The 15,917-nt window shown below is 46.6% G+C and overlaps 1 protein-coding gene across 1 annotated transcript in view; it reads right to left on the reverse strand.

The window, feature by feature from the left end:
- Positions 1-15,917, reverse strand: part of PNPLA2 (patatin like domain 2, triacylglycerol lipase) — a 31,393-nt gene that overhangs the window by 13,052 nt on the left and 2,424 nt on the right. Inside the window, exons 2-3 of the mRNA XM_072864477.1 lie at positions 1,099-1,331; positions 847-912 (exon numbers count right to left, since the gene is read on the reverse strand). Coding sequence (XP_072720578.1) covers positions 847-912; positions 1,099-1,331 — 299 coding nt within the window. The remainder of the gene's footprint in view (positions 1-846; positions 913-1,098; positions 1,332-15,917) is intronic.

Consider the following 15,917-nt stretch of genomic DNA (forward strand, 5'->3'; position numbering starts at 1 on the left):
CTCACTTTTAGGACACAGGTAGCAGTGGGAGCAGATTTGATGCCGTGCTCTGACAAACTGAGGCATCTTGATCAGGTCACTTACGAGAAACCAGGGCACACATACATTAATAGCAGTTCTCCCTCTCCCTTTTGACTATTTAGTTTGCAAACAAACTGCCTTTTAACATGCGCATTAACCTATGTAGCACAAGGGGAGTCCAAGCTCAACTGAGGCCCTTAAGCATGACTGCAATATTCAGACACGCTCCAGCTCTGCGCAGCTTTCAAATGTTTTCATTTCTAACATGCAAACACAGAAAGGAGAAACTGCTCTGGACGGCCTTGGACAGGATGTTAAAGAAAGCTCTAGCAGGCAGAAGAACATTATTCTCAGAGGAAGGACAGGAAGAACTCCATGGAAAAGAGGTCTGGTATCAGCACCACTAGTTAAAACCCCGCAGAAAGTGTCAGGCACATGGGAGAGGGACTACACTCATGATTTCTATCCTGGACCCAAGTTCTTTCTACATGCAGAGGGTTGGAGCCTCAGTGACGGAGAACATTGTACCAAGCAGCCAGGAGAACCATCTGCTAAGTCAGCCAACACTTGCCCAGATTGCTGCTATACATTACTATCATGTTAAATCCTCTAGTCTTTGGGACATTTATAGCCAACTGCAGGCAGCAGTGGAAAGAAGGCACATCCACTGTTTGAAGTTGTTTATTTGGGAATTTCTCGTGCCTCTTCAGGCTATTTGCTGCCAGCAGACAGGCAATAAGACTGCCAAAATTGAGTACCAGCATTTCTGCCTTTTTATGCATTACTACATGATTTAATGAAGGAGCATCTTAGAGTCTTACTTACCACTCCACGCAAGGTTGGAGGTATCAGCCCACAGTAGACAGGGATAAAGGTGCTGCAGACACAGGCCTGAGGGAGAAAGAGATCCAGAATGTAAAAAGCAGATCAAAGCCTACTGAACCTATTACTCTTCTCAGAACACCACACTGGCATGTGCTGACAATTATACACCATTACTAAGGAAATTTGGAGACCAAGGCAAAACAAAACTGCATGCAGTTCCTGCTTAGCCCTCTGCAATAAGTTTCCATTCACCTGGATCAGCTCCTCCTTAGAATTGAAGTCTGACAGTATTACGTTTTCTCCATCAGAGACCCGCGTCAGGGAAATACCCAAACGTCCCGCTGCAACCTCATGCCCATTCTCTGGCACGGTCTTGGACAGGCAGATCCGAATGATCTTCACCAAGTTGAAAGATGGGTGGAGTGGGCCCAAGAACCTCTTCCGGGCTTCTTTTGACACTCGAATAATGCTGGCGCCAGCCTCACCTGGAATGAGAGAAAGAAAAATGCACCATGAAATCCTAGCAAAACCAGCCTTCTCCTTTACAAAATAAGGCACAGAAAAGCCTAATTCACAGCTTTACTCAGAAGTTTCTCCCCACTGGTTGATATATAACTCAAGACGAGAGGCTATTGTGGGCAGTGTTACAGAAGTTATGGAAGTTTGCTGTCTTGGCCCTCATTGCAAAGAGCTATCCTCATCTTACCTATGTTTTATAAAGTCAAGGAAGATGACATGCATCTGGCTAAGGCCTCATACTTTTTCCGTAGATCCTGTTTCACTGGCCAATGCAGGGCTGGTGAAAACACAGACTAACAAAGAAAACACGGAAGATGGTTTAACAGCTTTGAGCTTATGGCTAAATCAATTTCAAAACTTCTTCGACTAAACCTTTTCTAGTAAACATCATCTTTTTTCTGACATGAAAAAAGTCATCTGCCTGTAAGCAAAAGCACCAGTAAACAGGAATGTTGGTGCTTTCCAGCTAAGCAATCCCAGCTCTGCTGTGAATGTCAGCCACATCTCAGGTGAGCAAGACGGACACTATGCTCCATTAGGGAATCAGTGACTTAGTGCCACATGTAGTGTCTTTGGTGTCCCGTCCCTTCCGTGTCTGATTCCACAGCATTAAACTAGGCCCTGATGGCAAGGAGGGCTCACAAAGACATGTCTGCTTTACCCTTTCACACAGTGACCCAGCTGGGTTTGGGGGAGAGGAGACGTCCCATCTGCACAAAAGGGAAGGCATCTGCTAAGCCCATTATCTCATGGTCACTAGGAGCCTGATCTGGCAAGAACATCAGGGCTCTGCAGCAGGAAAGGAGGGATGAAAGAAAACAAAACAAAAACATCAACCCAAGCCAAACCCTCAGCACCCAGCATGCTGCCCTTTGCACACACTGACTGCTGCTTCCACACGCATCTCCTAGCCATGGCAACAACAGTTCCTCCAAGTACCAAGCAATCATTGCACTCCCAGGGGCATTGGGAATATAAATGTGGGAAGAATTAAAGAAACCAGGAGAAGAGACATGCTTTCACAAACCAAGACTTCCCTCCAATCAAACTGAAGTTCAGTTCCTGGAGAAAGATTAAAGACTAACAGTTCAAGCCAACTGGAAATCCCTCCGTTTTGCTCTCCTACCCAGTCTTGCAATTGCAGAAAGGAGGCAGCAGAATGAAAGAACCCAAGTTAGACCCAGGTTAATAAATATAATGGAGATAAGAGCAACACCCCCCTCAATGCTATATTGATACATCCCACTCTTTTGCAATACACATGTGCCAGCAACATGTTTTCCATCAACACAGCCTGGGAATGCGATTCTGTGCTTAGGAAACCCATCAACACCCGTAGCTCAAGCACACACAGAACTGGACCCTTGAACATGACCAGAGACTCTGGGGTCAGGATTTTAGGCACTGTGAGGTAGCAACTTAGCAGAAAATCCAAGTTCCCCCCTCTGAAGCAATTTTTAGCACTATAATCCCAGTCTTTTGCTCTGTCCTAGAGCAATGTTTAGCAGTCTAATTCTGATCTTACTTACTCAATTAGCAGTAAGCCATTGAGCCCAGCCTGTTCCAGATAGTAGCCACATGGTTCAACATCCTTCCCAACATGAAGGAAGTCAGCCTCACAGAAATTACATTTTATCAGCACCATGACATTAGCACTCATAACACTCCCTAAGACACCTTCACATCTGACAAGGGGAGGAAATACACACAGAGAATCTGCAACAGAGCCAAAAACTGAATGAATCCTAGCCGAGCACCTTGGCCACATGACCCCAGGAAACTCCACTGCATTGAGTGCATTGCAGGGAGTTGCTGTCTTAGCTGAAAAACCCAATGGGAGGGTGGGTGTTGAGTGTGCAGCCATGGGGAGACACCCTGCATGCAAAGGGCATGCTAGGAGGGGGGGTGGACTGTAACCCAAGAGATGGTGCCTAGAGAATGATGCTTTCAGACTTGGCATCTCAGTGAGCAGAAAGATTTGACAGCAATACTGAAAACAATGGCAATTAAATTGAGTTTATGACTGTTTGAGCTAAAATATGAGCTGGAAGTTGCTTAAGAAAAACAAAGCAGCAAAGTCCCAGCCAGGAAACAGACTGAGTGGAGACTTCAGTTGCAGCACCTGCTCTATGACCATTTCACAGCCAAGTGAAATGGTCACACCAAGAGGTGGCAGGACAGAGGAGAACAGAGGACAAAATAAGAATTATTGCTAATCAGCAATCTCATTCTTTGAATACTTTCCGGGTGTTTGTAGGCTTTTGGGGGTTGGTTGTTTTATACATGTGTGCATACATGCATACACACAGGAGCTTCTGAGGTATTTCAATTTAAGGGCAGCCGTGATTCTGTTGAACTTGCTGGCTCATTTGCACCAAAGATGAGTGCAGAATGGCTCTGTGGGAAGAGATGGGCACAGGGTGATCTGCAGCACCACCAGCTTTCCTGGAAGTAAGGCTAGCTGAGAGTTCAGCCAAAGGAGCCAGGTTTATGTAGCTAGATCCATGACAGATGACAAGCCCTCCTGGAAATACATTTGGGAAGAGAGAGAAGAGGTGACTGTTTTAATCCTGTTCCTACCAGAAGTGCTATTCCAGGAAAACCAGCTCAAATTCTGCTCACAGCCTGCCAGAGGGAGCAGCTGAATGAGAGGTGGTCAAGACAGACGAGTCCTACAGGGGTCAGCCACAAGGTGTCAATTATTACTAGCACCAGTCCAGTGCTAATTCCAGTCCACAGGAAAATTTCCCATGTTTTTTGATGGATCTGGTGATTCAGGACACAGGGTCATGTGAAAAAGCTAAATTAAGTTCCTCTTCCCTTACTGAGGGGCACGTACCAAGGGGCAGAGACAATCCCTAATAGTTGGTATTGATTGCTGAGAAAACATTTAATTCTTCTCCCACCAACCAATTAATTCAACACTTCTCCCTGTACAGATTTACTAAGCCAATATTCCTCTAAAAATTATATTAATGTGGAATATTCCATTTTAATTAGAAAAGCCATATCCCCCTTCTTCCCTGCCCCCACTGCTGCCCCAGTGGGTGTTGTTATACATGAACCTGAGCACTGCGGGGCCATTGTCCTTATCTGAATTTCAGTTGTGATGACGCAAAGGAGCGTCAAACAGTTGTGTTTTGAAACACCCCAATGTGTCCCTTACAAGACAAGGGAGGCCAGCTGCTCCACCTCTACTGGTTCATCCTGTGATCTTTCTGCAGCAGCTACAAGGGGCAAGTTACTGTTACCCATGGGAAAAGACACAAAGGCAGCTGCTAGTTCACATTCCATTTTCAAGCTATGTCAAGACAGCTTCACATTAGCTTATTGACATAGCAAGATTGTTCCCTTAAAGAACTGCCTTTCACCCTCACCAGTCAGGCTCGACTCCAAAATAACCCAGTATCTAAGTCTCTACAGCCTTGCGTTCTTGGACAGGGCTGCTCACCCAATATATAAATATATTTTTAAAAGCCTAGAACAAGATACAGGTCACCCATTTCCAAGAGAAGCAAGAAGAGAAGATAGAGAGCTACTGCCAGGAGAGCTCAAAGGAACTAAGGCCCATCACAAGCTTCATCACCTTTTACTCAGAAGGCCCGTTCCCCTAAACTACCCTTCTCTAACCTGAAAAGCATTCAAGCAGCGTATGCTATTTATAATAGTAAGCAAACACCTCCAGCCACAGCAGCCTGGTGGTACTCTCTCTCTGGAAAAGGAGAAGAGCTGAAGATCAACCACCTAAAACTGTTAGGTGGGCAGCTGGGAAGACCCTTAACCACAGCTAAGAGCTCTGAGAGAAACAGAAAGGCTACTTCAAGCCTGTGCAATGGATAAGGATGAGGACCATCACAAAGGTTAAACACCCCACAGCAGGAGGGGTGGCAAGTGGGGAGGAAGGGCCTCTTCAGCCTTGCATCTTCAGCGGCAGGGCTTTTGCACCAAGGGCACTATGATGCTCACCTGTTGACATTAGTCCACACTGATATCCATTTGCCAGCCAGCAAAAGGACAGTTGACCCATAAAGTATTTCAAGTGGAAAAAAAACCCTAAGACACAAACAAAAATAGGAGCAGAGCAGGCTGAAGAGGGAGAGGGCATTCTGGACATTCCGCCCAGCAGCTGCTGTGACTGCGGTTCACCCATGACGCTGCAGCTCCCTCTGGAAGAGCTCCACATCGGCACAAAGATCACCCTCTGCGCCAGGGACATTCCTGCTCCCTGGCTAGTGCAGCAGTAAACAGGATGCAAGCTTAAAGGAAAGGCTCTCCAACAGGGATAGAGAACAGAGGATGGCACAGACAGTGGATGGATGTAGGGCTGGTAGGAGGCACGCACAGAGAGGTCACACCGCGGACTGCAGGTGCTGTACCTCGCCTGGACTAATGGTGCAGGCAGGGAACTGTGCAGATCCCTGCTAAACCTGCTTCTCATTTAGCATCAACAAGAATTCAAATGGACTCCTTTCTACACATCAACAACACATGAGGCACTGCTCCTCTCTTCTCAGTCCCATTACCCAGCTAAGGCTCCAGACTGGCCAGACGCACCAATACCAGAAGCTTCAAAATGAAGCCAGCTAGCAGAAGGAAGTGCAGGTGCTTTTGACAATCTTCCAGCACCTGGAGAGCCCAATGCCTTGTTAGTTTGGAATGGCATGACCAACCTATTTTGACTGCAAGATTTTCAGGACAGGAGCCAGCTCCTGTGTACCATAACCAGGGACCTCATTCTGGAGCTGCTTAAGTTCTACTTAGCTATCTGTTGGAGCAATGTTTGTGTGATGCTCAGCACAGATGCTCCCTGAAAGAGTCCCCAGCTATGATCTTCACACTTTGCTTTTAACTCAGATACATGTTTTCCATTGGTAGATCCCAGTCCAGACTTGAATTTAGGAATAGGATGAGTCAGAAGGAATTTACTAGCATGATCTCCCTCAAGGTTAATTTAGCTTGGTTGCCTGTCCCTTGCTATTTCAGCTGTTCCTGTACCTCATCCATGGAACAGCTAAAAGCCAGTCTCTAATGATGAACATGGGTTTCAGGAGAGCAGTCCTGTGTTCTTCCTGGGCACAAATCCCCAAGCTGCTCCAGCTCAGCACACACAGCCCCTGCACCTGCCTCTTCTCTGAATACTGAGAGTAAGCAATGCGCATGCTCTTCCTGCCTGGCCTCTCCCAGGAGATGATACAGTCCTAATTATAACACAGTCCTGTCACCAGCCCAAAAACATAAAGCTGTAAACAACAGGTACCGAAACAAAAGTTTGCAAGCTGACATCTAGAAAATAATTAACAGAGAACTTCATTGAATGCTTCCTCACAGGTAGCTCAGACCACCAGAAAGTGCCTGTTTGTTCACCCCAAGGAGCAGTATGTAGCAACATGCCAGTGACCCAAAGACAACCGATTCTTGTGGGCACTGACCTCAGTTTGTGAAAGATCCCACTGCTTGGCTGGACTTCTGTTCCTCTTCCCACACTCACGCTGAAGCAACCTGGTTCCCACTCATTGTCCCAAAAAGCAAGAACCAGACAGACCTTCAGCTGAGCTTAGCTGAACAAAGGCTGACTTGTCCTGAATGGGAACCTGACCCAAGATGTTCTCTGACTGCCTATCGGTGAGGCTGGAGGGATGTCAAAGTGGGGCCCAAAGACAAATTCATGCCATCAGGAAATAAAGTGACAGCAATGTCTTATGATCTGCCCTTATAAGACATTGTCAGGCAATAGGTGTACCCCACAGCTGGTGACAGCTCTTTAGTTTCAGTGTGAAATCTTAGATACCTAAAAGCATTGGGTGTGGAAAGGATATCTATCTCTCACTTGCCAGAAGTTGTATAACTCCCACTATTTAACACAAAGAAAAAAATGCCCATTTTAAAGATATTTGAGGCTGAGGGATGGCAGCTAGCAGTGGAGCCTCTAACAGCAACAATTCTTTTCACATTTGTACACATCTTCCTGTAAGCTAGTAATATTGAGAAATGCCATGTACCAAAACAAGCTGTTCTTCTGGGACTTCCCTATTTTTTGTTGGTCTGGGATATATTTATTTATTTTAAGGTTTTCACTCAATCCTTCTCTTCTACTATTTTGCCATCAGATAAGAAACAGCTCAGCTGACTTGGCTCCAGATAAGAGATACAGAAAGGAAGCTTTGCTTTTTTTTTTTTTTTTTTTTTTTTTGCAATACATGGCTAGCAAACACAACTGCCCCCACAACACACCCACTCAGTCTGCAGACAGCACTACTGCTTGACCAGCTGTTCCCTGTGGCAGGAAACCCTTCCCATCAGGGGCTCTGTGCAGGGATTTAACCCAAGCTCAACAAGCAAATGATTTTGCAAAGGAGATTTCTTAGAAAGCCTGGCCACTTGCTGTAAATAATGGTCTTTCTCCCCCTTTGCTCAAGAGTGAGGGGCACTGATACATACCCTATTGGAGTAACTCCTAGGGATCCCTATCAGACTATGGTAAGCAACACCTATTTTGACCTTACAGGTGGGGCAGTGGAAACACCAAGAGGAAGAGATGGCTTTTCAAGCAGGGCCATCTCTTACAGCCAGAGGCAGATGCTGAAGGAAGGGCTCAGCCCACAACACCTTCTGGCTCAGATTCTCAATACTCAGCATTGCAAAGTCTAGACACAAACAGTGCCAAGACACAGCCTGTGGCAGGAGCGCTAAGTAAATCCAGATCACCTGCAACTGCTTGGCAGAAGCCTCCCTCTTAACATGTTTCCCCCCCAAGATGTTTACTTTTCTATTTCAAGTAAAATTTGTGAAAAAAGCAAAAAGCTGTTGGTCACTTTATCTATTCAAATAAAGCCAAACCAAAAGGAGCTCTTTTTCCCCTTCAAGCCAAAAGAGAGAGTTACTTTGTGTGCTCTGGATGCCAGTTAATAGATGAACTAGAACTATTGCCACATCCTGGATGTAGGGAACATAAAGAGAAGATCTGCTTTTAAGTTGCCCCAGTTTTTTCCTCTTGCACAGAGCAGCTCATTGGGCAGCCCACAGTGAGTGTTGCCTGCCTGTCCACCCGCTGGTACCTACAGGGTAGGACCCTCATGCAAGCCAAAGTGCAGATGCACAATTTATACCTCATCTCACCTTAAGGCAGGTTGCTCTGCTTTGTACAGAAGTAAAAAGGCTTTGGGAGAACGGGCACAAGAGCTGCCAGGCTTGATTGCAACTCTAAGCTAAACCTTTGCACCAAGCTTAATGTAGTGTTGGCACACCAAAGCCTCACCAGGTGACTGATGTTCTCCGAGCTGAGGCCTGCTTTGTTTCTCCAGCCAGGACTGACCAGAGCATTTACTCTTGCAACACAAACCAGAAAACAGTGCAGCTGCTACTGCAAAACAATCAATAGGAAGGACAAGAGGCAGCTCAGTTCAGGCAGGCAGCCAGGATCATTCTCTGTCACAACCACAACAGCAATCCCCACTAGCCTAATCTTTCTCCCTTGTAATTCCCTAATACAAGGCTTAATGCTGCATTTCTGTTCATTGTGTTAGAGAGAAATTAAATGGTATAACAGCACATGAAAAGGAAAAGTTGCTCAGGACCACAGGCAAGCTGTACTGAAAGCTATGTCCTGTCCTTATCCATCCATCAATCCCTGCCAATGCTACAGTGCAACTCAAGTTGCATGGGGTGACAAGAAAAGGGGATTCACAGAGTAAGAGAAGGTGCAGCTCAGATCCCTGCTGCTCACTCTGAGTCAGAGCGAAAGCTAGTGGAGGGGAGAAACAGACTAAAAAGCATGCTGTAATAATGCAAAGTTGCCTTTTTCCTCTGCCCTGCATAGATGCAGAAGTGGAACCACATCGAACTCTTGCTTTATTCATCTGAGTGAAAACCACTAACACAAAGCCTATGGTGGTTGTTATTCTGAACAGGAACTGGTGCAGAAGGATCAAGTCTCACCCACACGCACAATGTTACACACACTGCCTCCATACTCATTTCTCAGGCTTGGTTTGCAGGATGGTACCACACACCTACAGAAAGAGCGCACTGTTTCCACTTCACAGTGGAGGTATCACTGGAGGTAAGATGATTTGGAAGAAGAGAGATCAGTGCTACAGGACAGTAGATACCTTTGCCAGGCACCCACACCATAGATTTATGAAGACAAAGTGGAATGAGCAGTCATCATTTCTGTTTCCAGACCCTGAAGAAATAGCTGCCATGCCAGCATCGCTTCAGCTTTATCACACACTAGCCATTCCCTCAGCTGGCTCACCAACACCAAAGCAAAGCCCACACACAGCTTTTGGTGGTTTTCAGTCCAACACCTGCTAAATGCTCTCCTGCATGCTTGCAGGCAGCAATTGTTTTTTGTTCACTAGAGATGTTACCACAGTCATGGCTAGCTCTGTCATGCAGAAAAGGGCAGCCCGTCTTCCTTCTCCCCTGTCCTTTCTCACTGTACACTTGTTTGGCTGCTAGAGCACTGTCTCGCCCTGGCACAGAATGAAAGGAGTAACTCTGCAGTCCTCCACTGGCCCTCAGCTTGCATCATGCCCAGCTCCCTCGTGCTTGCACAGCTAGCCAACTGCTCCAATCCATGCCAAGCACTTCCCCTGCACCTGCGAGCACACTGCTTGCTGTGCCCGCTTTGCCCTTCTATCTCATACAGGCATGTTGTCACCTTACACCCCTGAACTTTTCCCCACTAGCCATGGCATGAGCAGAGCCTGCTACCAGCAAGGAAGTGAGAATGAGAAGCTTTGTTTCAAAGCAGTCCTCAGAATAGGCACGGGCATTTTGTTCTAGAAGGAATCTCATTTTGATGATGAAGCTTATTTGGGATGAAGCTCAGTCAGACCACAAGGCAGGCTGCATTCCTTGGGAGCCATGACACGGAATATCTGGAGACTGACATTACCTTTCCTCCATGGACGTCAGCAGCAGTACCTCAACCACAACTGCCGGGCATCAAGATGATTCGGGTTCTGAAAGCAGCCACGTGAGCAGGACAGGAGCTGCTCACAGAGGGTGGCACAGACCCCTGCAAGGGAAGAGCCTCTGCTCAACCCTTCCTGCAAGGCTGAGCAGTGCACAAGCAAGGAGAGCAGCAAGACAGATGTAGCAACGTCCACCTGAAGCTCACACACAGAGTGAGCTCTTCTGTCTGCAGAAGTATGGCTAGTTGTTAAACAATTAGTTTGTTCCCATAAACAAGTTTTTACCAATCCCACTATATAAGAACACTGGGGTAGATGAATCAGTGTCAATCCCCCTGTGCTGACAGCCCACTCTGAAATGGAGCTCTAACTTTCTCCATGCATGACATAACTATGGCAGCCTGAATCCACACCCTGCCTCCATGATGGACTGGAATAACTTTCTTGCCAGGCCCAGCCCTGAATCAGCAGCATTCAATGAAGCCAGCAAGAGCAGCTCTTGTAATTAACATATGTAAAGGCTTCCTGATTCATTTACACCCTCAGATGACACCTCCTCTATTTCAGGATGCTAAACTAGATAATCCACAGGAGTGGCAGCTCAGAGACACTGCCAGAGCCTCCAGTGCTAAAATGGTACTCAATCCTTTAAATCCTAACCCAAAAGGCTTAGGATCCATCCAAACAAACTGCAGGATCAGGATCCATCCAAACAAGAGAAAGGTTCTTTCTCAGAAGATATCTTCCAGGCACAGCATAGCCAAAAGCCTGGGAAACAGCTGCAGAAGACTAAGCTTGCTGATTCCAGAGGACTTGTTAGACAGAATCCATCAATGTAGGTTTGGCCTTTATCCATACCAGAAAGCACCACAGTTTCAGGTTTGGGCAAGTGCCAAAGGGCAGCACAAACCCCAGGGTTCTACCAAAACTACCAGCTTCCACACCTGATACATCCCAAGCACCAAGTGCATGCCACCCGCCTGGACTCGTCATCGCTGGGATCGCATGGAGCTTGGCTTGTCCTGTGCCTTTCAGCCAGGGAGAGTCCCTTTCTCCAGGAACACTGAGGGCAGCTCTCCCAGACACACTGTACCACAGATCAGCACAACCTCAGATCAGGCCTGTCACAAGCAGCTATTGTATCACAAGTGCCAAACTCTCTACTCCCTTCCTCCAGCCTTTGTAGCTACAACAGGCAGAGCTACAACCATCTCCAGCATCTTTTCTATACTCCCAGGCTCATCAATTCCCTCCCTCCTATGTGCTCCTTGGAAGCGATTTTCTACTACCCCAGACCCTATCACTTCCAGGACACATTCTGCCTTTTCCCAAGGACATAGACTTATTTAGGGCCTTCTACATGGAGTCATTTCCTCTACCCCTCCTTTTCATCAGCTCTTGCTCTCCCTGGTGCCTTATGCCTGCTTGACGAGGAAGATGGCCCAAGGCAAATACACATACGTGGGCTCCCTTGACTCCCAGATTCTTGAAGGCATATCCTGACTTTCACCTCAAGTCCCAGGAATACTTAGCAGAAAGAAAGAGGCCGAGTATTAGAGCTGGGCAACGAAAGTGTAGAAGTGCAGAGGATTCAATGGGAAAGTGGTGGCCAGTTTGGAATCCAGCCAGCAGTAGGGTTTGCCTTGTGGAGAACAAGGTGGACAGGAGTCACCCGCTCACACTGCTCTTTTGAGTAAGAGATTTCTGAGCTTTTGCAAAGGCCCTGGAATTCAGAGGCTTGTCCATTCCCAGCTCGAGAAAGAAGGAATGATGACCAAATTACCATTTCTCCAGCCCTTGCATAGTCCTCTTCAAGTACAGCACAAAGCAAGCAGAGCAGAGTTGAAAATCCTCTCTAGCCAGGCTGGTGAACATTTCATCCCTGCTTCATGGAGGGCACAGAGGGAAGTGTGAGAAGCCCAGAGCAAACAGGGGGCTAGCATCAAAGTACAGTCACTCCCAAGCCCACTGCACTGGAAGGCAGCATGGCCCTCTGACAGACAGGAAACAAACACCATCAGCTACTGGACATGCAGGCAGAGCTGCTGTAACTACTACAGCAGCAGGAGCTTGGAACTGGAAGACAGAGCAAGGAATCTGAGGAAGGTTTTTGATTTATCAGGACTAAGTTTAATAATCAATAACCGGCCACAGGACCCTGAAGAACACACAACAGCTTCTCATATTTTATAGGGAGGACTTGCAGGTGCCTTGAAGAGTTTTGGGAGGTAAGAGGCAGAAAGAAGTGGAACAGCCTGGACATGCTACAAGTTCAAGACAGATGCTGAAATTATGGGTCAGAAGAATGACCACGCAAAGACCGCTTGTGCCGTTGCCACTGACACTACACAGCTATGGCTGACGGAGCAAGGCTGGGCACCAAGCTGCTCTGCATACCTACTGTCTATGTGGGGTAACAAAAGAATAAACACATGCATTGCTATGACTATGTTTTTAGCTAAAAGTGGCTGCTTGGCTTCCCTTGCACTCATCCAACAAGATGCCTGCAAGAGCACCTTTCCTCACAGGAACTTCCTTATTAACAAGTTGTTCCTTCGCAGGAACAACTTCCTTTCCTCCCACCAAAAGGTACTGCAGGGTGCTCTGGCTGCCAGCTTACTCATCTGGACACCCATGCCTGCAGCCCTGTGACCACTGATGGCACTGATCCAAGCACAGCAGCTTTTCCACCAAGCCAGTGAAGATTTCCAAATATGTCAGCACAGAACATCCCCCTCACCCACCTCTATTTTCCACCAAAGCAGCAGCAGCTTTACTGCTTCCGGGGAGTGCTAGGAAATTCCCCATGAATTACATCCACATCTCCGTGGACATACATAGGGGTCCCTCTCCTTCCATTGACTGGGCTGGGGCTGCTGAGCTCAACAACTTTTTCCCCAGCTAGGGCCTTTGCAGGAGATACAAATTACAATCTCCTGTGCAGGGAGGGATTCTAGTTTTGAGAGGCCACAGATGCTATGAAGCTTTCCTTCATGCACCTGAGGAGATCTATAGAACTCTTCACACAGCCACACAAGACAGCATCACCTATACTTCCCCTAGGATAAGCTTCATGATTCACACTTTGTCCAGCATAAACTGGCATTGCCCTGAGACTCTGTAGAGACTAAGCTGATTTATTTCCCTCCCTCAATCTGGGATTTGGTGTTAGACTCCACACACAGAGAGGAAATAACCTCCATGACCAGTCCTTAAGCCTTTGCGTGCACATAATCAAATTTCAGGAGCACAACATTTAAGATGCTGCTATCATCCATTATCTCAATTTCAAAAGGTAAAAGAGGGTTTGTTTGTTTGGGTTTTTTTCCTCCTGCTACCCAATGGAAAAAGTCTCTACAGTTCAGCAGTGTATTTCCTGGTGGTCACATGGTGACAGCTGACAAGCAAACGTGAATGTCAAATAACTGTTACTTCATCTCAGGTCGAGCCTGAGACAGAGTCCTGGCCAAGATACTAGGGGGTTTTTTTGGGAGGAAAAAAAAAAAAAAAGAATCCTGTAAACAACCCAGGAATTGCCCTCCAAAGAGCACCCTAAACAACACTGCTCAACCTAGCAGATATATGGCCTCCTTTCTGTATTCTTAGTACTAGAAGCATCCCCTCAGCTTGCTTTATCATTTTCTGCTGACATTGTCATGCTTTAGGAGAACAGCTAATTCCCACAGATAGGGGAATTAGCCAGCTTTAGCCAGCCCACAGATAGCCAGCTTTGCCTGTGACAGCAGAACCCACCTCTTCCCCCCAAAAAAGAAGCAATTCAGCTGTTCCAACCCACCCTCAGATGAGGGCTGTATAGCACAATACTCACATGCTACACAGACAATTGAGATGCTGTTGGTTAACTATGAGTCACAAGCACAGTCTGGGACCTCAGCATCAGCTCAAAAACAGCTTTTCAGTGATTACAGGTTCACATCCCATCTTTCATCCAGGCTGCTATGCTTCCAAAGCAGGCACACCAAATCCCATACAGCTCACTGGAGTGAGAGGGGATTAACAAAATATATCTCCTACTCTGTATTAAAGATTTAAGAATCCGACGGCAGCTGCATTTTAGCATTACTCGTGACTTAAAAAAGGACAGTCATTATGTCACCTAAGCCAGTTTTACTCATCCAGGCCCAGTGACTTAAGGATTTATTCAGACAGGTAAGCATCCTCAGAACTCCAGGCCTAAAGTTTGTGAAAAGCTGCAGGATTTGAGGTACGCATATGGAGGAGACTGCAAAGCCAGCACAAAGGGACTTCTCAGTTGCTTGGCACATAAAGGTGCATTTTCTGGTGTGCTGGACTCCAACAGCCCCAAGAGAAGACAGAGGCATGACAGAAGGCTGTTTCCCAGAAAACCCTCAGGACAAGAAGTGATTCATGCTACAATACTGCAATATGCACAATCAAGTAACTTGTAAACATGCAAGACTGCCTGATGCACCTTGATAGCCACACGGATCATTCTAGTGGAAAAAATAGCAATGCTTTTTCATGCCAGTGAACAGAAGAGCCTCAAAGCTGGAGAGAGCAATTCAGATGTGGAACAATACCACTGTTGTAGCCCTGGAGAATAAATCCAAGATCCCTACAACTTAATGGTAAAGTGCTTAACAAGAGTTAGGCGAGGTCATATCAGACCATAAATACCTCCTGGCCTCTTATTTAGAAAATAAGGTCCTCTGCCTAGCTAATATGGATGCCCAATATTGTTTTATTTGGTATTCTCAAATGCACCTTTGAAGTCTACAGTGAGCTCTCAAGGCTGCAGATCATTTGGTCAGGGCTTTCAGTTTAGTGTTAGCTCATAGCGAAGCTTTACTGCCATATACGAACGATGACAGTGTGGTCTTAATTCAGGGAGAAGGCAGAATCAGCTCAGAGGCAAGCAGAACAGATGCAAAGGCAAGAAGGAAAAAAGCTGGAAAAGAAACCACTAAGTGGGATCTTACACTCTGAAGTCCAGGAAAATAGCTGTTCTCTCTGAACAGGGTCTCAAAGGATCTCAAAAAAAAACCCCAAAGGAAGATGTTTCTCCACTCCTCCCCAGGAAATATTTATCTTTGCACAGTAGAGTCTCATTGAGTCAGAGCCAAGTACAGATGCATAAAGGCACAAACCTTATCTACACACAGCCAAATAAGCAAGGCTTCTACAAAATTCCCCTCTGCTTGTCATCCATCAAGAGACACTATATAGAATTCCAATTTGATTGACAGGGCAACAGACAGTGCAGGGTAGCAGTTGCCATAAGCTTCAAAGCCCACGGGATATTACACCTACTCTCAGACAGAAACCAGCTGCACGGCAAACACAGATACTCGGGATCCTACAATAGCCTGTACTAAGATAAACTGCTCTCCTAGTACAGGCTGCAGCTGTACCTTCTGCCCGGTCCCCTTCTTCCCTATGATTTCATTCTAACCCCTGGACCTCAGCCTGGAATCTGCACTGTCAGGAGGGTTTACGACAGGGACAAAGTGCAGCGATACCATGCCCCAACCAAGCACCCTATTTGCTTTTACTTTCAGAAGTCAGCTCTGTTGCCTTAGAGCTGCTCTCTACCCAAGATATATGCCAGCCACACAGCCAGAGTCAAAAGAAAACTATCCCAGAGAAGTCAAA

The sequence above is a fragment of the Ciconia boyciana genome, chromosome 6 (genome assembly GCF_034638445.1).
Source record: "Ciconia boyciana chromosome 6, ASM3463844v1, whole genome shotgun sequence".
In the NCBI taxonomy this organism is placed as follows: Eukaryota; Metazoa; Chordata; class Aves; order Ciconiiformes; family Ciconiidae; genus Ciconia; species Ciconia boyciana.